Here is a 21,529-nt window from a genome sequence, read left to right on the forward strand (position 1 = left end):
ATAAATAATTCAATTTAACACATCAGGTAGGTCCTTGTTGAATTGCCTGCCCTACAACATGTTGAATTGTTGACGATTGTTATGATAGCCTACTTCAAAACCAAATGGTTGATGGGGTGACTATGAAATTATTTTTTAAATCCCAAATTTGAGAACATTTGGAGCAGCATTTTTTTTTTTTTGCGGAGCCGAGGATAAGGACATTGACCGTTCTGTGAGCAACAAAGGGGGATTTCTGACCGCTCAACTCCGCTCGCATACTCACCACTACAGTATTTTTGTATACAGTGCTTCTTGTGCTGCATTGCAGCTGTGCGTTAGTGTGAGATGTACTGGAAAGAATCTGTAAATGTGTGTGTGTGTGTGTTTATCCCAGTTGAGTGCTACTCTCAGGGGGGGAATAAGCTGTGGGTGGTTGGGTGTAAGGAGGGAGGGTCAGGGCGGTGCAGTGTGTGCAGGTGCATGCTGGGAAGGTACCTTGTTTGTCACAGTGTTGATTGCCAGCGTTGGAGAGGCACTTCCAGAGATCATACAGTCCATTCCCAAAGACTCCGACTCCAGACTGTACGGTGTGGAAGCCTGGAGGAGGGAGACCAAAAATAAAAATCACTCTTTTAGCTAATTATCAAATAAAGGAGCACAAAAAAAACCAACCGTTCTAAACTAATTATCAGAATGATACAGGACCTCAAGCCATAGGCGGAGGTAAAGGTCCTAACGCTCATGTTGCCGTGTTTGTTGGGAAGCTAGTTTTCCTTCCAGGCAATAGGGAGGGATGCAGATCTCCAGTATGGAAAATACACCAGGACCATTTAGAAAACAAAAACGAGCAACACCTTTATTTAGGTCACATCTGAAATATTTCCAGAGGAGATGAAGAGAAGAGCACAGCCCCCATTGCTCCCTGCACGGCTCGGGCGCTCGGTCGGGGGAGATAACTCCACCACGCCTGTCTCCCAAAACTGCTTACTGTAAGAGGATTGGCTGGCAACAATACCATTTTTAATTCATGATAAACATAAATGAGATTTCACAATTTCTAATGTCGGAGGACTTAATGGGATGCCTTGTAGGCAGCCAGTCAAAACTGTAGGGGAGGATGGCGCGCACGTGTCATACCAACACAACATACATGTACAAACTTGAGAGAGAGTGAACACTGTGCATTTGTCATGCTTTTGAATTACACAACAATGACTATATTTAAGCTCATTTACACAGCGTGTGTCACACACGCATAGAATGGAATGTGCGTTGCTCTATCCCTCTCCCTATCTTACAACCACAGATAGACAAACGGAGGCACACATATAGACAGACACACACACACGTGGGTGGTTAACGGAGTGAGTGGGTTTGCCTTTCCGCTGTGAGTCTTTGTGTCTTCGTCTCAGTGTTTCAACCGAAGCCTCACATGTCTCTTGTAGCCTATAGCGGGCCACACAGGGGAGGCCAGACTGCAGTAGCCAGGGAGGAAGGGATGGATGCCTCGGAGCCAGGTCAATCTGGGCAGTTGACTAAACCAGTATTATTACACTGGACACGACTCATGCATAATTAAAAGACAAACGCTCCCACTCAGAATAACCAGCCAGAGGACATTAATTGATGTTTTAAAAAAAATAATTGTATATACACACACAAAAGTATGTGGACCTGGCTATTTCAGCCACACCCGTTCTTGACAGGTGTAAAAAAATAAATAATAATAAAGGCACACAGACATGCAATCTCCATAGACAAACATTGGCAGTAGAACGGCCTTACTGGAGAGCTCAGTGACTCAACGTGGCACCGTTGTTACATTTCTGCCCTGGTCAACTGTAAGTGCTGTTACTGTGAAGCGGTAGGCCCAGCCGTGAAGTGGTAGGCCACAACAAGCTCACAGAACTGCCGAGCGCTGAAGCGCGAAGAAAAAAAAAAAAGGAAAAGCCTGTCCTCGGTTGCAACACTCACTACTGAGTTCCGAACTGCTTCTGGAAGCAACGTCAGCACAAGAACTGTTCATCGGGAGCTTCATGAAATGGGTTTCCATGGCCGTGCAGCCGCACACAAGCCTAAAATCACCATGAGCAATGCCAAAAGCCGGCTGGAGTGGTGTCAAGCTCGCCGCCATTGCACTCTGGAGCAGTGGAAAGGCGTTCTCTGGAGTGATGAATCACGCTTCACCATCTGGCAGTGCGACAGCTGAATCTGGCGGACGCCAGGAGAAGGCTACCTGTCCCAATGCATAGGAGGAATAATGGTCTGGTGCCATTTTTCATGGTTCGGGCTACGCCCCTTAGTTCCAGTGAAGGGAAATTAATAACAGCATACATTGACATTTTAGATGATTCTGTGCTTCCAACTTCGTGGAATCAGTTTGGGGAAGGCCCTTTCCTGTTTCAGCATGACAATTCCCCATGCACAAAGCAAGGTCCATACAGAAATGGTTTGTCGAGATCAATGTGGAAGAACTAGACTGGCCTGCACTGAGCCTTTACCTCAACCCCATCTAACTCCTGTGGGATGAATTGGAACACTGACTGCAAGCCAACCTAATCTCCCAACATCAATGCCTATCCTCACTAATGCTCTTGTGGCTGAATGGAAGCAAGTCCCTGCAGCAATGTTCGAACATCTAATGGGAAGCCTTCCCAGAAGAGTGGAGGCTGTTATAGCAGCAAAGGGGGGACCAACTCCATATTAATGCCCATAATTTTGCAATGAGATGTTCGACGAGCAGGTGTCCACATACTTTTAGTCATGTAGTGCATGTAAATAATGGCATGTGTTAAGTGAGGGTATCTACAACTGTATGAAGACAAAGAATCAGGGTGTGTTGTCTGGAGGACTTACCCTCTCTCCGGACCGTGGCCTCTTCTTCGGCCGCGTGGGCAAGGCGTCTTCCTTTGGGTTGGTGTCGATGGCCCAGTAGGAGCCCTGTGGAGAGAGAGGACCATTGAGCACCGCAGTAAAGAACAAAACAGACAAGGCCTTGCCTGGCCTCACACCACCGGGATGTTAGCAACGAACGTGATGGCTTTCCATCTCAGGACAAAGAGTAAAAGCATCAGACTTCTTTTTGGAACTGCCACATTAGTGCTTTGACAAAATGTTAGCAAAACGCCACCCACAAAAAAACAAAAAGTATAACAGTCAACCTGTGTGGGTATTAAGTGTGCGCGTGGGTTTTGTTTGTACTTTTAAGGGAGCTGTGTTTTGTGGTAAGGCTTCCCTTTGTCTCTGGTGCTCTTTAGTTAGAGACTGGGGCTGTTGAACTGGTAAACCCCTCTGAGAAGCAGTGCTAGTGTGTCCAGGTGTAGCTGGCCTGCTGTCGCCAGGCGCGGGAGCAGCGCGTTGGGTTTCTGTTCATGTCTGAGCCCAGCTAATCAAGGAGAGAATAGACCTGCTGGCTCGGAGGCTCCACACAACTCCACCCCCTGGCTGCATTATTTATCTCTGCATTCGGCCACATTTAATTCATTTTTCAATGGCGTTCCTCCGTGAAGCCACAGGCAACACTGCTTACAGTGGTTAAAATGAGATTCTCACCCCCAGGCCATTACAAGTTGTGATTTCAAAAAATATTTTATATTACTCCTGATAAAATCATTCACAATTGTCCGGGGAAGTGAGATCAGGACCTTTAAAATGACTTCCTCAGCAGAGAGAATAATTGATATTGACAGAGAAATTGTCAGTCTAGACAACAGAAGAGAAGTACTGTTGCAACAACCTGTGTCTAAAGTAATCCATACAACACGTGTCCCGTAGTAGGCCCCTTTCATAGTCGTCACGGTACTACTGCCATCTAAAGCACGGTCCTGTGTTTCTCTCCTAGCTTTCATTTTGAAACACTGCAACTTTAACCCCACTGCTGCAACAATACAATGTTGAGAAAATATGTTTTAATATTTTCAAAGCTTGGGGTCAATTAGTGTATCCCTCAGAGGGAGAATAATTCACAGTGCAAATTAACCAGAGATAAAGAAGCAGTAATAATATACAGTTGAAGTCAGAACTTCACATACACTTAGGTTGGAGTCATTAAAACTAGTTTTTCAACAACACACATTTCTTGTTAACAAACTATAGCTTTGGCAAGTCGGTTAGGACATCTACTTTGTGCATGACAAGTAATTTTTCCAACAATTGTTTACAGACAGATTACGTCACTTATAATTCACTGCATCACAATTCCAGTGGGTCAGAAGTTTACATGCACTAAGTTGACTGTGCCCTTAAACAGCGTGGATAATTCCAGAAAATGTCATGGCTTTAGAAGCTTCTGATAGGCTAATTGACGTCATTTGAGTCAATTGGAGGTGTACCCGTGGATGTATTTCAAGGCCTACCTTCAAACTCAGTGCCTCTACTTGACATCATGGGGAAATCAAAAGAAATCAGCCAAGACCTCAAAAAGAATTGCAGACCTCCACAAGTCTGGTGCATCCTTGGGAGCAATTTCCAAATGCCTGAAGGTACCACATTCATCTGTACAAACAATAGTACGCAAGTATAAACACCATGGGATCACGCAGCCGTCATACCGCTCAGGAAGGAGACGCGTTCTGTCTCCTAGAGATTAATGTACTTTGGTGCGAAAAGTGCAAATCAATCCTAGAAGAGCAGCAAAGGACCTTGTGAAGATGCTGGAGGAAACAGGTATACAAGTATCTTTATTGACAACCTGAAAGGCCGCTCAGCAAGGAAGAAGCCACTGCTCCAAAACCGCCAGAAAAAAAGCCAGACTACAGTTTGCAACTGCACATGGGGACAAAGATCGTACTTTTCTGGTCTGATGAAACAAAAATAGAACTGTTTGGCCATAATGACCATCGTTATGTTTGGAGGAAAGGGGGAGGCTTGCAAGCGAAGAACACCATCCAAACCCTGTGAAGCACAGGGGTGGGCAGCATCATGTTGTGGGGGTGCTTTACTGCGGGAGGGACTGGTGCACTTCACAAAATAGATGGCAGGAAAATTATGCGGATGAATTGAAGCAGCATCTCAAGACAGTCAGGAAGTTAAAGCTTGGTCGCAAATGGGTCTTCCAAATGGACAATGACCCCAAGCATACTTCCAAAGTTGTGGCAAAATGGCAATCAAGTCAAGGTATTGGAGTGGCCATCACAAAGCCCTGACCTCAATCCTATAGAAAATTTGTGGGCAGAAATGAAAAACCATGTGCGAGCAAGGAGGCCTACAAACCTGACTCAGTTACACCAGCTCTGTCAGGAGGAATGGGCCAAAATACACCCAACTTATTGTGGGAGGCTTGTGGAAGGCTACCCAAAACGTTTGACCCAAGTTTAACAATTTAAAGGCAATGCTACCAAATACTAATTGAGTGTATGTAAACTTCTGACCCACTGGGAATGTGATGAAAGAAATAAAAGCTGAAATAAATCACTCTACTGTTATTCTGACATGTCACACTCTTAAAATAAAGTGGTGATCCTAACTGACCTAAGACAGGGAATTTTTACTAGGATTAAATGTCAGGAATTGTGAAAAACTGAGTTTAAATGTATTTGGCTAAGGAGTATGTAAACTTCATACTTCAACTGTATATGTGAGTATAAATCTCATTATACTCACTGTTCTGTAGCTCAATTCCATTATTGGTGTATTTGACGATGTTGGTCTTCACTGCAAGAGGCTGAGAGTAACGGACAGAGAAACGTCTAAGGACGTCTGAAGGTGAGCTGCGTGTTTTGATCAAAGCATCTGGTTCACTGCTAGATGTATGAGGATTTTGGGGTTAACTGTTTCAATTAGAGCTCTTGGTAGACTCAGACTCACTGTGCCGGTGGAGAGACGGGCGGCGTTTCTTTTAATTAGGCAAAAAAAATCTTTAAGCAGAAACCCTTCGGGAGTTTCTGCATTTCTCCACACGCCCCTCGAGACTCGACGGGGGGAAGAGAGAGAGAAAAAAAAACACCCATAAAGACTTCTTAAATAAAATCACAAATACACTGCATCATAGTGAAGCCGGCACAGCAAGAATGTCTGTCCATAACATAAGCTACAACTGTAAGGAAAACTAAGCTCTATGATCCATGTAGTCTCTACACAAAATGCCATGATGGACATGTGATGATTCCACCAGAAGCCCTGATTACCTGTTTCTCTCAGAGGCTGGTGATTTACCTACAGTATTGTATGTCAACCTATTTCTTGTTGTAATCACGGTGCACATTTAGCATGCCTAACCGGTTAACATGTGAAATAAATAGGTCTCTGCAGTGGGAGCCGTAACGGTGAAGGAGTACGCCACGCGTGTCATCTCGCTCTCCATCTCAGAGGTAGACACGGTGCTCTCCTATCTCATCCGACCAGCAGTGCTCATATTCCTGCCACATTACAATACTGATGGAACCTATCTAGAGGCTAGCACTTCTTTGAAGTTGTCTTCGGGGGGGGGGGAGGGGGGGAAGGGAGTGAGGAAAATTCCAAATTAAGTTGGCCATGCATTTGGAATGGGATCCACACAGCAATAGATTATTTTGTATTTAGTGCAGCTCCCAGGAGTGTCAATATCAGAGGATTACAGCAAAACATGAAATTAGCATTCAGTCCCCAACCTCTACAGTACATAGCTTGGCGTAGCTCTTCAAGCCACTGTGTGCCTGTTCATGTGCCTGTTCGCCAGACAAAAACTCTTACATACGGGTCGACCAATTCACATAACCAGGATACACCAAATATAGGCCCACATGGTCCAACCACGTGAGAAACAAAGCGCAGTGAGAGATACTAGTAAGACAAGTGACAGGGTGAGAGATTGTGTGGTAAAACAGGCTGGTATGGGAGCTGGTGATGTCATAGCAGTCCCTGCCGGCCTGAGAGAGGGCAGGAAAGGCAGGTGCTGTATGTGTCAGCGTGGCCTCCCTCTCCTCTCACCCTAAGTGCTGAGCTGAGGGCTTTTCTCCTCATAACCCAGCCCGAGAGGTACTTTTGGGGCGTTACTCGAAATGCACTGACTACGGCCTTATTATGGACTGTTCCCACAAGGACAATGACTTATTACCACATCTTCGTACTTATTATATTTTTTTTTAGACCAGCAGGGCAGACTAACACGGTCTTTACATTTGCCATGCAATTTTGAGGGGGTGGAACATTCATAATAGATTACGAGCATGCCATGCATTTCCAGACTGTCAGAGCACTGGCAGGCGTTCACAGCCAACATGTTTCTCATGCAGATAGCATTAGATCATATTGGAGGACTGGTAGGTCTGTCTGTGGACACCAGCTGCTTATTTCCGCTACGTTTACAGTCATCTCTGTATGTTGGGTTTGAATAAAACACGGTCGTCTTACCTTTCCTGGGTCGTCTTTGGAGCGAGGCACTTTGAGAAAACACTTGTTCAATGACAGATTGTGCCGTATTGAGTTCTGTAGGGAGAGAGAGAGAAATTTGGGGTTAGAGATAAAAAAATAAATCACATTAAAAAGGGAAGAGGTCGTGTCTTTGAGCAGAGAGCATGTCATAGCCACAGAGGCTGTGACATTGTGAGAAAGACAAAACAGGAACCTTGGTAGCATAGTAAACGTCATGCTTTGGTGTCAAGTCCCATTTCCTGTCAAGATACACTTGTTTTAGAATGACACCTTAAAATAAACTGCTATATCTGTGACTAGATGTCAGTCTACACACTGATTGTCACTGGACCAGGACAAAGCTACCAGGAAGACATAGGGCCTAATCTACCCGGTAACAGCAGACTGGCTTCTACTACTTCTCAAATTACATGGGCGCCAACAATCAAAGCTCAGCTTGAATTAAGAGACACGCATCCCAAATGAATCCCTCACTGGGACGACGCCTGATATTAATTAACGCTACACAAGTCTCCTTGGGGGGGGGGGGGGGGGGGATAAATTATGTAGATCATTCTGAAACTTAACTCATTATGATGTTAGCTATTCCTCACCCACAGAGGCTGATATATCTGCCTGGTCGGGGACTCGAAGCAGCCATGACGATGGCTGTAGAGTGGTGCTCCTGGTTTAGTAACAGTTAGGGTGGAGCCGGCCAGCCTCCTGGAATCAGCTGGAGCTGGGCCAGCCACGGGCTTAACGGACGAGCCAAACGCACACATCTCCACACCATTTTAGCATTGACAGACGGCCGCACAAAAAACCTTTGAGATCCTCAGACGAGTCGGACGGTCGTTGGGCAGATGTGAGATGTGTACAGCCCAAAGCCGATAAGATGGCGCTGATTGTAACATCAGTATAGAGAAATACACCTCAGGAAGAGGCTGACGACAGTCTCGTTATCGAGCTGTCAATCTCTGGTGGTAAAATCTCCTGAAATGGAGAAATCCAATACACCAAAACTTACACAACAAAACGTGGCAGGACCGTTACAGCAGGGCAGATCGCGTTCGAAAATCAATGACGAGGTTAATCAAACCACAAAATCTGTGGCACCGTCTGATAGCATCAGTGCTAGATCTTCCAGTCTAGTGTGGGACTGGAGTGTATCAGTCAGTGTCCATGGTTGGATGGAGAGATGGTCCGGTCAGTGCCTGCCTGATCTACTGGGAATCTGTTGGAGCAGCCGTTCAGTCAGGCCTGGCAGGGCTTCCTCACAGACTGCACTAAATCAATAGGATGGTCTCTATCCTGTCTGTCCACCAGTTTGGGAACTACTGCATTAGGTGATATGGCCACATGTCATGTGGGGACACTCAGCTGTGTCTGACAGCATGCATGTGGATACATCTGTATAGACATACAGTAGACCATACAGAATATTCATAGCCTACATTCAGGTCCAGGAACAAAAGGGTGTGATGCATGCCATCAGTTTAGAAAACATTAAGGCCATCTGGCCCCTAGGAAGACAAAAGAGAGAGAAAGTGACCGAGTGTAATGCTGACCTTACAAGCGTAAGCACTTAAGACCGAAGTAAAAAACCCGTCCACCTTCCACAGACTCAGCCGGCGAGGAGCAGGAGGGCATGTCGAGCACTTGATGCCACGAGGTGAGAAGGGCAAGTAGCGCTCGGCCTCACGCGCCGCGAGATGTTGCTCAGTCGCCATTTAGTGCCTTCTTGCAGGTCTAAATCATTGATACGGTCATCCAGTCTGACCCAGCCTAGAGTACTGCCAGTGCATTAACAGGTTGACTTTTTAAATGCACTCATCTCTCTGACCGGCTCTGTGCTCCAGCGACACGCTGTATTCTATCAAACACAGCTCCCTTCTCTAAGCTTACAAGTCACTGGTGTGAAACTAACAGGCTGAGGGTCAATCGTAGAAGAAAAGGGTGAAATGGACTGGATAGAAGCGTTTAACACATTACGACCGCAGCGTCTCGCAGAGAAACGTCATGAGAGCCACTTCTGCTCCATTTGAGAGACCCTAGCATCCTTACAGGGAGGCAGAGCACAACCCGTCAATAAGACAACGCGCTGGTGACAATCCTCCCAATTAAAGCCAGTTAGCTTTTCCAAAATAAACCCTTACTGGCTATACTACAATTAGCCTTAGCATCTCCAGCATGCAGAGCATCATACTGGCACACAATGAGGACGGAGCAGCCAGATCAGTAACTCACAGTGTGGTCAGAAGTACACTGAGTAGAAGGATTTTTTGCGTTAAGGCAGTATTGCAGGGGTCCATCCAAAGTACTGCCCAGCACGTACAGCACCTGCAACCCCCACAGTGCGGCTCACGCCCAGCCGGTGTCTCCCACTGTCGCCTCCCACACACACACACACACCACAGCGTCTCAAAACTACCGTGGTGATTTAACGCCAGGACAGCACCGTCCCTGCCCCGTCCCGCCTTAACAAATCACTCACACACACACCCCCCCCCCCCTGCGGCTCAGCAGGAGGGTAGCCAGGGGAAAGTAGGTCACGTTGACGACCTCACGCCACGTGTCAAACGTTCAGAGTGAGCCAAAGGGACAGGCCGTGTCACTGCCCTGCTCCTCACAGGGAGGGCGGGAATGGGGGTCAGTGTACCCTGCCGAGGCCCAGCGGTCCGCAGCCTCACCGGGATGCAACTGCGACGCAGGGAGGTGGAGTTCTCTCACACAGAGAGAACCCGTGGAGAAAAGAGGACTCGCCACAAGTCTAACACAGTCCTTCTCTGCTGCTGCGCCACTACCTCAAATACATGTCCTATTGACAGGCATGCCAACACACATGACATTTCTCCCTCATGTAAAAGTTGAGTATTTTACTTGTCAGCCCATTTAAAAAAATTAAATAAAAACAATCTTAGTAAGGGAAGGTCCAGACGAGCTCTTTAAACTCCAAATGGGACAGCGCTTAAATGCCTTCAGATTTGCAGCAGTGTGTGATGCCACAACTGTGCAGTAGTGGGATTGGAACCCATTAGATTGCATAAGCTGTTGTACTGGAGTTCCACAGTTTCTTTTGATACTTTCCCCCAATAATAACACTAACAACGTACCCACAAGTTCACTTTACATTCCCAACATCTCTTCAACATTAACAATTAAAGACAGACAGCACCAGGAGGCTTTTAAGAGCATCTCAAACATGCATGTAAAAAAATAAATAGAATACAGGCCTGAGCCAAAAGCAAATAGTACAAGGATAGCATGACCTTTAAATGACCTGTGGGAAAAACTCCATGTGAATGACTGAGGCAGACAAAAAGAGTTGAGCCACTGCTGCTGCGGTGCATACATCAGATCTAGTCTTGTTATACAGAAAGGGATGTGATCTTTCAGATAAGGCCTGCAGCAGCATTCTGTGAGCGAGGACAGAAAGAGAGCTCTCGCTGAGCCACAGCACAGCTATGATACAACAAAGGAAGGAACCAACCAGCAGTGAGGATAAAGCATTGGTACAGTAGATTAGTTTGCATTGTTGTTACACACATTCTATACAAGGTCCCATTCCTACACAAAACATAAACCTGACCTCAGCTTCAGAGATCTCCACAGGGGCTAAGGAATGTAGCACCTTCGCTGTCTATTTGTTGTGGGGGTGGGAAGACGTTGAACGCTACAGCGCGCACACACACACTCCTTCACTCCCCCTCCTCCCGCCTAACACAGTTCTCCCCCAACCCCACCAACTGAAGAGTAGACGCACAGGCTCGATGCACAGCACACACCGAAAATCTCTCATAACCAAAGTACTGAGACCCGTAGCCCACACTTGAAGAGCCACGAAGTCAACTGCAATGATTTTCAACTTGATTGTTTACAGGCTTCAAAGGCATATAATCTGCCTCCCTTGGTATCTTGTAGCAGTCTTGGCATGCTAGGCTTTAAACCCCTTAGTCTCTGATCTTCACTCGCTTGTATGTCGTTTTAATAAAACATCAACAGTTTGCTTGCTGCAGCAAAATGCATGCCAAGGTAAAAACTCACATTTAAAAACCCTACTTGGCCTGACTCCATTTAGTCGACTAGTCAATTGTTTGGTCGATAGCCGTTGGTCGACAGAGATGTATTTTTTTAGTCGAGCCACGGCAAATAGATATAACTATACACATACAGTACAAGTCAAACGTTTGGACACCTAATTCCAGGGTTTTCATTTTTACTATATTCTACAGTGTAGAATAATAGTGAAGCCATCAAAACTAGAGGTCGACCAATGATTTTTCAACACCAATACCAATTATTGGAGGACCAAAAAAAGCCGATACCAATTCAATCGGATGATTTTTACATATTTGTAATAATGACAATTACAACAATAGTGAATGAACACTTTAAATATATTTAATATATTAAGTTGTCTCAAATAATGAAACATGTTCAATTTGGTTTAAATAATGCAAAAAAAGTGTTGGGAAAGTAAAAGTGCAATATGTGCCATGTAAAAAAGCTAACGTTTAAGTTCCTTGCTCAGAACATATGAAAGCTGGTGGTTCAACATTCCCAGTTCAAGTTTTAGGTTGTAGATATTATAGGAATTATGACGCGTCGACTATTTCGCTCTCTACCATTTGTATTTCATAGACCATTGGATGTTCTTATAGGCACTTTAGTATTGCCAGCCTAATCTCGGGAGTTGATAGGCGTGAAGTCAAACAGCGCTGTGCTTCAAGCATTGCTAAGAGCTGCTGGCAAACGCAGGAAAGTGCTGTTTGAATGAATGCTTACGAGCCTGCTGCTGCATACCACCGCTCAGTCAGACTGCTCTATCAAATCAGACTTAATTATAATATAATAAACACACAGAAATACGAGCCTTTGGTCATTAATATGGTCAAATCTGGAAACTATCATTTCGAAAACAAAATGTTTAGTCTTTTAGTGAAATACGGAACCATTCCGTATTTTAATCGAACGGGTGGCAACCCAAAGTTGCACAACCTTCAATGTTAGGTCATAATTATGTAAAATTCTGGCAAATTAGTTCACAGTTCGCAACGAGCCAGGCGGCCCCAAACTGTTGCATATGCCCTGACTCTGCTTGCACTGAAAGCAAGAAGAAGTGACACAATTTCCCTAGTTACTATTTATTTTAACTAAATATGCAGGTTTAAAAAATTAAATAAAAAAACACTTCTGTGTTTTGATTATAAGAAAGGCATTGATGTTTACGGTTAGGTACATTTGTGCAAAGATTGCCGAAAAAAGCACAATGCGCTTTCGTTAAATCACCCGTTTGGCGAAGTTGACGTAGGCTGTGATTCAACGATAAATTAACAGGCACTGCTTTGATTATATGCAACGCAGGACAAGCTAGTTAACCTAGTAATATCATCAACCATGTGTCATTAACTAGCGATTATGTGAAGATTGTTTTTTTTATAAGTGAAGTTTAATCCTAGCTAGCAACTTACCTGGAACCTTGCAGCCAAAAGGTCCTTTTGACGCTGCACTCGCGTGGCAGGCTGACCACCTGTTACGCAGTTTCCTCGTGGATGGCAATGTAAATTGGCATCCAAAAAGGCCGATTACCGATTATGAAAACTTAAAATCTGCTCTAATTAAAAAATTACATTTAAAAAAGCCATGCCGATTAAATTGGTCGACCTCTAATCAAAACTATGAAATAACAAATATGGATTAATTGAAAAGAAAAAAAAAAACACATTTTAACTAGGCAAGTCACTTAAGAACAAATTGTTATTTACAATGGCGGCCTAGAAACAGTGGGTGAAGTGCCTTGTTCAGGCGCAGAACGACAGGTTTTTACCTTGTCAGCTCGGGGATTCAAGCTCGCAACCTTTCGATTACTGGCCCAATGCTCTAACCACTAGGCTACCTGCCGCCCCAATCAAGTTGTAACTAAAAAAAAAAAAAAAGGTATAAAATCTTGAGTAAGGAAACACACCGGATTACTTTTGATCCCTTGCGCGAATAGCCTACAGCCGTGTCTGTCAGGAGCTCACTGGCACAGGCAAAGTTAATTATTGATACAATGTCTCAAGTTCCTTGCAGGCAGGCCATGGGTATCCAATGTGATTTATAGGATATTTTTTAAATCAGCATTTTTACCTATGGGCTGCAATGTTATTTGTTGGCTTTATGTAGGCAATTTTTACATACTGGCAATAGAAGTTAACTTTAGATTTGTATAATTTTCATTTAGATAGAATTTTGATTAACCACATGATATTGATTGAGATATAAAGATAAATTAAATGAAACTGTTCCACCATGAACATCCTAAAAGGCACGCAGATCAGTAGAAATGGTACGATAGTCCTGTGGCCCCGGGCGCAGTGCACGCCGACACGGTCGCCAGGTGTACGGTGTTCCCTCCGACACATTGTAGCGGCTGGCTTCTGGGTTAAGTGGGCATTGTGTCAAGAAGCAGTGCAGCTTGCTTGGGTTGTGTTTCAGAGGACGCACGGCTCTCGACCTTCGCCTCTCCCAAGTCCGTATGGGAGTTGCAGCGTGAAACAAGACTAACTACCAATTGGACACCACGAAATTGGGGAGAAAACAGGGGGAAAAAAAGAAAAAAAAGATATTTTTTTGAAACGGTAGAATAACTTGGCACTCCGAATGGAAGCCAACCGCTGGTGTAGCCTATCACTGGCAATTTCAGGAGCGTAACAGCTGCAAAGGGCAGTGGGATGAGTCAGGAAAATGTTTCTCTTTTGTTTAGGCTATATAGATCTCTGGCTCTGTCTTCATTTTTAAATCACAGAGCTTAAAGCATCAGACATGCGCAGTAGCTTACATAGTTGATTTTATTAAAACACAGGGTATCTACATGGAAAAATGCACGTTTTAAAATGTTGACCAAGCATGCAAGTTGAGGCCATGTGAATTAAAAGACGGAGAGAACAGTAAAAATAGAAAAACATGTCGATCACAAAACGCACAGTTTGTGATGAAGATCCTATCTAGCCTACCTGTGTGTAACATGTTGAAGTAGGCCTAATCTAAACCCAAAATAATCCTGTCCTCTGCAAAGTGAGATTACACCATCTGGAAATTCTATTTCAAATGGTTAAATTAAACCCATACTTCACATGTATATTTAAAATATGAAAGCGATAAATGCTTGCATAAGGAAATGTAACAGATAAGATGCATGTGCAAAGAAATCAGTGCTCAAAATAACCACAGTGATAACTCCTGTTTCTACTGTACAATAAACTATTTGCTTAAATCAGATAAAGCTTTTAAAAACGTACTGACTATTTAGAAAGGTTTCTCCTTACAATTTGGTTCTCAAGAGCTTCAGATCCAGTACAATAAAAAGCAACCCACGCAAGCCGTTTAAACCCCAGTTGAAGCTGTGCCGACTACACCCACTGCATAACCATGGTGGGAGTTGCTTGCTAAGGTCATTTGATTCCATACAGATCTTAGATTCACTTTTGTATAGGCTAGTATACATCATCCATACATATGCATTGGGTCATGTTAGGTAATAGGCAGATGACAGACGGGCTGGTTCCTGTCCATCAGGTGGGTATGGGGTCGTTAAGCCTCGCTTGCCAGGCTTAGAGCGCTACTTGCCTATATTAACTACACTTTAGTGCAGGGGTGAGCAAAATACGGCCCACGGTCTGGAGCCGGTCCGTCGGCCGATTAAACGCAGACCTAGGTATAAACTTCGAAATAACTGCAATAGGTCCAAAAATAAATTTGTGCAGCCTTCAAGAAATAAGTATTACCCACCCCTGCTTAGTGCGTGGCTGGCTGTGAAGAGGCGACATGACTGGGAATGAAAATAGGTGTGGGAGACACGGAGTCCCTCCCAGGCAGGTGTGCAGGGGACAACAAGATGCCGAGACAGAAACGGACACTCACTGGCTGAGCCGACTCACACGCCAGTCAGTCACGGTCTATCCAAAATGCACTGATAGATACTCTGCTATTCGAAACAGAATATTCCCCATATTCTGGCTTTTCAGTTAGTCATAGAGAGTGTGATCCTGAAGACATCCGTCTTCATCTGAAGTTACTTTGTGAAAGTAATCTGAGGATACTTACACCCACATTCAGTTTAGGCACAGACAAAACTCCTATTCTCCGGAGTGGCACAGAAGTTTATGAACGCTGCACTAAGGATGTTCCCTGTTCAGCAGAGTAGGAGGGGGTTGGAGACCAAAAGCACTGCAAAGAAAGTGTTCTGAGCTCAACCTCGCTCACACCCACATCTTTACCTGCTTTGTTGGGTAACCTTGAGCTCTGTCTACGGAGAAAAAAAAATAACCAAACTCTTCTGCATTATTTCCTGGATGCATTCAAGGTTACAGCCCTGACTCTTCAGTGCAACATTTGAGATTTTTTCCAACGCTTCCATTTCAAAATTGGTGGCCAGGTTGGCTGCTGCGAATTTATTTGAAAGGCTACAGGGGGGGGGGGGGGGGGGGAAATTCACTTAAATTTAACACTGAATGACAGGTCAACACAATGACAAAAGATCTGAGCCACTCATCTGAACCCTTGTAATCATAGTCCTTCAGGGAGAGCGCTCTCGCCTGGTGCTGAGAGCAAAGCACACACATTCAAAGGGCTTTCCACAGTCTCCAGAGCAGAGCAGCTCCACTCATAACTAGGGCCTTTCAAATTGTTTTATGTTTTGGCCTGATTCAGTTTAGTTTTCCCCAAAAACTCCATTTAGTTTTTCCAGGTTTAAGGTTTTTTCCCCCCCAAGTTTCGCTCTCAAAAATCACAAGGACATGGACCTTGTTAAAAACAGTCAGAGAGAGGAGAGGAGAATAGAGGGGAGGGAGAGGGATGGAGCCCCTGTTCAGTCATCATTCACTGGTCAGCACAGGAGACTAAGAAGAATCGGGTCTAGAGGAATGGATTAAGGAACCAGGTGGTCCAGAATAGTGGGGGGAAAAAAAGTAGTGGACATATAGGCCTAGTCTAGTATTCGCTTCATTTGTCTGTATATTTGGTTTTTCTTACCAGTCTGGTGATATTCAAACTGAAGGTCTCACTGAATTCATTGGCAGACAAAGGAAACATGTCTAAAAACAAGATCTGCATCATCTAGATGAGGGCCAATTGCACTTCCACTCTGACTTGATCCCCGAACTGTGAAACTCCAAGAGTGGTTTTCAGAAGGGAAAACATTCCTCACACATAGCATTCACCATTTGACATAACGTCGCAAAAAACCTGTTCTGAATTCGCAATATTTGCCATAAGAGAGAAGCACACAATAAGCCTGGCTGTAAATTGGGTCTGTTCCTTTCTGACGGATGCAAGCTTGCACTTTCGTGCTTCTGTGCAATACATGGCTCTCCCCTCCCTCCCTCTCTGCGGAGGCAGCACAAGGCCATGAGAGATTGGAGGCAAAGTGACGTCCTCCAGTTTATCCTCCCTGAAAGCCTTCGCATGCTCTCAGTTCCACATGAGAGATCTGATGAAAGCCGTTTGTCAGCACGCCACTTAATTATCAGGCAGTAGAGCGTCCGATAGCATCCTTCCACTAACAATAGCTGCTCACAGCAGCCCCCTATAGTGCCCACACTCACACAGCTTCTTCGGTACCTAGTAGTGCCAATGGCCCACTTAAGAGTAGAACGAATTAAAATGCTACAAAGACGTATTGGGTATAAATTCTGATTTATATGGCCTTGTGTCAGTCTCTAGCCTTGTAAGCTGTGGATAGAAAATATACGCATGTAAAATGTAGTTAGTTACCTGTCCGGGAGATTTTTTTGGTCTACAATAATGCTGCAAAACATTGCCCATGTCACCAAAATTAAATGCATATACCCTTTTTGGAGGTAGAGGGCATAATATTGAGGGGTAGATGACATGTTTTAGGTTACATTTTGTCTTGACCCTGCCGCTTCTTTGACGCTGATTTCGTAAAGACAATTGAAGGATGTGGGAAAATAAATGTGGTCGTTTTGCGTCATGAAGTGTGGCAGAGAAACGAAACACATTGACCTGTAATTTGCTTCCATTGAATTTACAGAGCTTATACTCCACAATAATCAAAGCATACAAAGCAAAATGTAGGCAACACACATTCATTCTTTAGGTCTACCATTCTTGGCAGAGTCAAATTTGTCGACTTTTAAAAAGCCTGAGAACAGCACAATGGCTCTGGGATGGAAGAAAGATAAAAAAATAAATAAAAATCACCACATCTAACGTAGCCGGAAGGTCAAAGTGGAATAATATGAGACTGAAATAAGGCATTTGAATTTAGTATTCAATGTCAGAGACAGAAATGACTTGCCAGCCATGATTGAGCACCACTAAAAAAAAGGCAGGAGGAAGTACGTTTCGCGATTGGGACGATCTCATCAGAAACGTGGCGGAGTTCTCTGGAGGCATCATATATTCACTATGCCTGGTGAATGCAAACCGCCTGCCTCTGGGAGTTTGGTTGTTTAATGAATTGCAAAAAAATTAGATTCTCAGCGGAAATGCAGGTCCATCGTTTCATATTCAGTTGTGTTCTTCTCCCGGCGCTCTTAGAGAACAAGCAGTGAAAAGACGAGGATAAATGAAGGGTTCACAAATAGACCAGGGGTCTTAAGGTCCACATTTACCTCCATCCAAAGCTGGGGGTGGGTCAAACTCATTCCATGGAGGGCCTAGTGTAGGGCTGGGCTTTACACAATATCCCCCCCCCCACACACACACACACACCGGTTTAGGTTTTTACTTTACCTTCTATAACAGTATTTCCATGTTTGGTTTGTTAAATGTGATACGCCACTCGGCCTTGTGTAACCTGCGTTTTAATAGTTTGATATGCTACTTGAGTGAGTCGTCCCTCTCTGCCTCTCACCAAGCCCCGACCCGTCACTAAAGGAGCGCAGTTGCTGTTGCTCGCCCACTTCACCCGACTTGAGTCTGCATGATCAATGCAGCAGCTGGCAACAAGATGTTGATGAAAACGACGCAGATTTCCACTTTGCGTCTTAATATAGAAAACCACAGCGTTCTATGATTACATTATTAGTTTGTGTGTCTTACTGTCGTCTTGTCTGCAAAAAGCTAGTTTGTCTTTTCTTAGGTAGTTGTGGCTAAAATAAAGTGTGTTAGCTGCTAATCACTAGTTAGCTAATAAATGTACTGAGTCAGAGCAAAACGTAGCTAGCTAATACAGCCCGATTGATACCAGTGCTGATGTAGGCCTAAATCAGCATGTTGCTTGTACAACATCTAAAATCAGAGAGGAATAGGTGAAGCATGAACATGTTAGCTACATGTACATGAAGTAAGAGTAACATTTAAAATGTTGCCAAAGATTACAGGTTTCCCTGGGAAACACATTGATTCCCACCCTGACAATAATTCCTCCCTGTCTTTTTCCATAGTCGTCATGTCAAACTGTATTCGTAGCGCCCAATATTATATTCTAACTATATCTTTAGAATAATCATTCTATTTCCATGATTGCAACGGTTCACCCATGTTTTGATCTAAATCGCAAGCGAAATCACAATTGCAACATTTGGTTAAAAAGATGCGCTTGATTGTTTGCCCATTTCATACAGACCTATGTGGCAGTGTAGAAATTCTCTCAAATAAGTGCCAACATTCAGCATTTTCTGCTAATGATTATTTAGCGTTGAAGTTTGATTGAACAGTATAAAACAAATCAGAATTGAGAAAGACCCATTGAAATCACTTAGAACGTATGTGTTGCCACCAATGTGTATAAACCCTGGATGACTGACAGGGGGCGTTGTATTGAAGCCACAGCACAGCCATCTTGGTACACCTCAAAATGAATGTATTTATTAATGTCTACGTTAATTTGACACGTTTATTCTACTACAGACACCTTAATTAATGCATCATTTAAAATTATGTGAGCTAAAACATATTTTCCATTGTTGTTGAGAGTTAAATGTTACTGTCCCCACTACAACCCCCGAAAATACTTAAAAGCTTGTAATTTTGTCCTTTAATTGAAATACTGTAGAATTGCATTCATTCCTATGGAGGACTGCACCTACAAGGAGGTGCCAATATGGCCGACCGGTGGCTTCAAAGCCTCTCACTGGCCAACACATCATCAGCAATCCAGGGTTTATATAAGTCATTGGTTGCCACCCTAGGGTTTTGCACTTCTCATAAAGCAAATTTAGAACTATTATATAAAAACAAAGATACTGTTAAAAATGTTAAAAATATATATTTTGGCCATTGATCGCCCAGCTCACTGTCTGCTGGTTTTTCCTTTCAATTAAGACCTAGATAACCAAATGAGGGGAGTTCGTTACTAATTAGTGACCTTAATTCGTCAATCAAGTACAAGGGGGGAGAGAAAACCTGCAGACACGCTGCCCTCCGTGAAATGAGTTTGAGACATGCGATCTAAAGCCTCTGGATATACAAACAATCCCCCAATAAGACAGAGAAACTATCCTACCTCAGATTAACCAATACAGAATCAAAGAAGTTCATATGGGGCAACCAAGCACGTCATGCCTTTGCATCACAGGCAGACAGAGCATGACTCAACCCTGTATCCGAGGTAGATCTCCCATGGTAACCTGTCCTCAGGGTGCACTATTCATTCTTACAGGAACTACAGAGGAACAAAAAGAGCCTTTAAAAATTGTAAGCGTTGCCTTAGCTTCAACCTTCAGACCAAACCAGAACTTTCCCGAATTCTGTGTGACTTGCTACTGATTTAAAAGAAGCAACAGACCTCCTATACAGCCCATTAGCCAAGTTAATGTTGAGCTGACAGACTCGCTGACCCATAAATAATACATGGCAGTGGTCAAGAGAGGCCAGACACCTCGGAGCACCCGTTCATCCCTCTACACGACCGCATTAATGGGCTAATTCAGAGGCAATTAACTGGTGGGGAAGAGGGCTGTGGCCTCGCGGCTGCAGGGCTCAAAGCCGGGGCTAACAATTGCTCTGAGCATTCATACACACACACACACACACACACACACACACACACACACACCACACACACACCATCTCCCACACTGAGCCCCATTTACATATTGTTGTTTTAGGACAGAACTCCCAGCATCTAGAAAGAGCCTGAGCAAAACCACAAGTTAACAATAAACAATTGTTAAAACGTTTGTTTCCGTTCTTCCTGGTCACTGCTAAGATTCCAGAGTACAATCCTGTCTCAACACTGGCGACTAGTAAGCATAGTCAAACTGTGCTGCTGTGAGCCACATTGGTTTTCTACTGCAGCCTTTATGCTTACACAGCCTCTGCATCGTAGCAAATTGACTTAGACCATTTCTTTGATGTTTGTTAAATGGGACTTTCATTCGATAAATTAACTGCAGAAAACTTGCATTGACAAACGGTGACATTGACAAACGAGCAATTACAACCAGCAATATTCATGTGTCATATCCGTGGGTGCAGTGACCTGCGATTAGCCATGCTGATGCTGGATGGGAGAGTCGTGGCTGTCAATAGGAGCGGAGGGAAGGCTGAGCAGCCCATCCTGACATGTCATCCATCACTGGTTCCGCTCTGCCGCCACAGCTGTGTCACTGTCGCCCCTCTCCGTCGAGCACCGACCCCAATGAGGACACGCAGGCACGGGGTTCAAGTTTCACTCTCAGAGACCGTCCTGACGTGAGCAAGGCGTACAGAGAGAGGTGTACAAAAGCTCTCCGATTTGTGGCAATGACGACATTATAATAATCAATACGTCGCCATGTTATGCTTTGCACGTGGAGATATCTTGGCATTCACACCACATTCATGTCGTTCCAGAAAGCGGTGATCGCAAGCGGCAGCGTGAGGTTATTAGCTCTGGGACAATGACCGAAGGGGTGATCAGGGTTACGTAATTACCGTCGAGGCTAAAGGACTCATGATAACAAAGATGAAATGAGAAAAAAAATTAAATAAATAAATAAATATAAATCAGCCAGGAACCTTCTCACTATAATTACTACCCATGCTGATTAGATTAACATGCCAATCAATCATTAGAGCTTGTTACCTCTGCTTTTAATTCCTATCAGATGACGGTGACCTGCACTGTGGCTGTATAGGCTTGTTAGCGCAGATAACCCTCCAGGTTTAACGGTATACCCTCAGCGAAGGGCTTACCTCAGCCAGCCTCCAGAACTCCGGCCTGATCCCCAGCCAGTCTCATTCCCCAGGACCTTCCCACAGGTTCTAATAATTAGTCCTGGCTGGAGCT

At 44.3% G+C, this 21,529-nt stretch overlaps 1 protein-coding gene across 1 annotated transcript in view; it reads right to left on the reverse strand.

The window, feature by feature from the left end:
• The window catches only part of LOC106582813 (forkhead box protein J3), an 85,435-nt gene that overhangs the window by 24,344 nt on the left and 39,562 nt on the right, over nt 1–21,529 (reverse strand). Inside the window, exons 3-5 of the mRNA XM_014166268.3 lie at nt 7,312–7,386; nt 2,839–2,922; nt 478–579 (exon numbers count right to left, since the gene is read on the reverse strand). Coding sequence (XP_014021743.1) covers nt 478–579; nt 2,839–2,922; nt 7,312–7,386 — 261 coding nt within the window. The remainder of the gene's footprint in view (nt 1–477; nt 580–2,838; nt 2,923–7,311; nt 7,387–21,529) is intronic.

Source organism: Salmo salar, chromosome 22, assembly GCF_965601325.2.
Source record: "Salmo salar chromosome 22, fSalSal1, whole genome shotgun sequence".
NCBI lineage: Eukaryota > Metazoa > Chordata > Actinopteri > Salmoniformes > Salmonidae > Salmo > Salmo salar.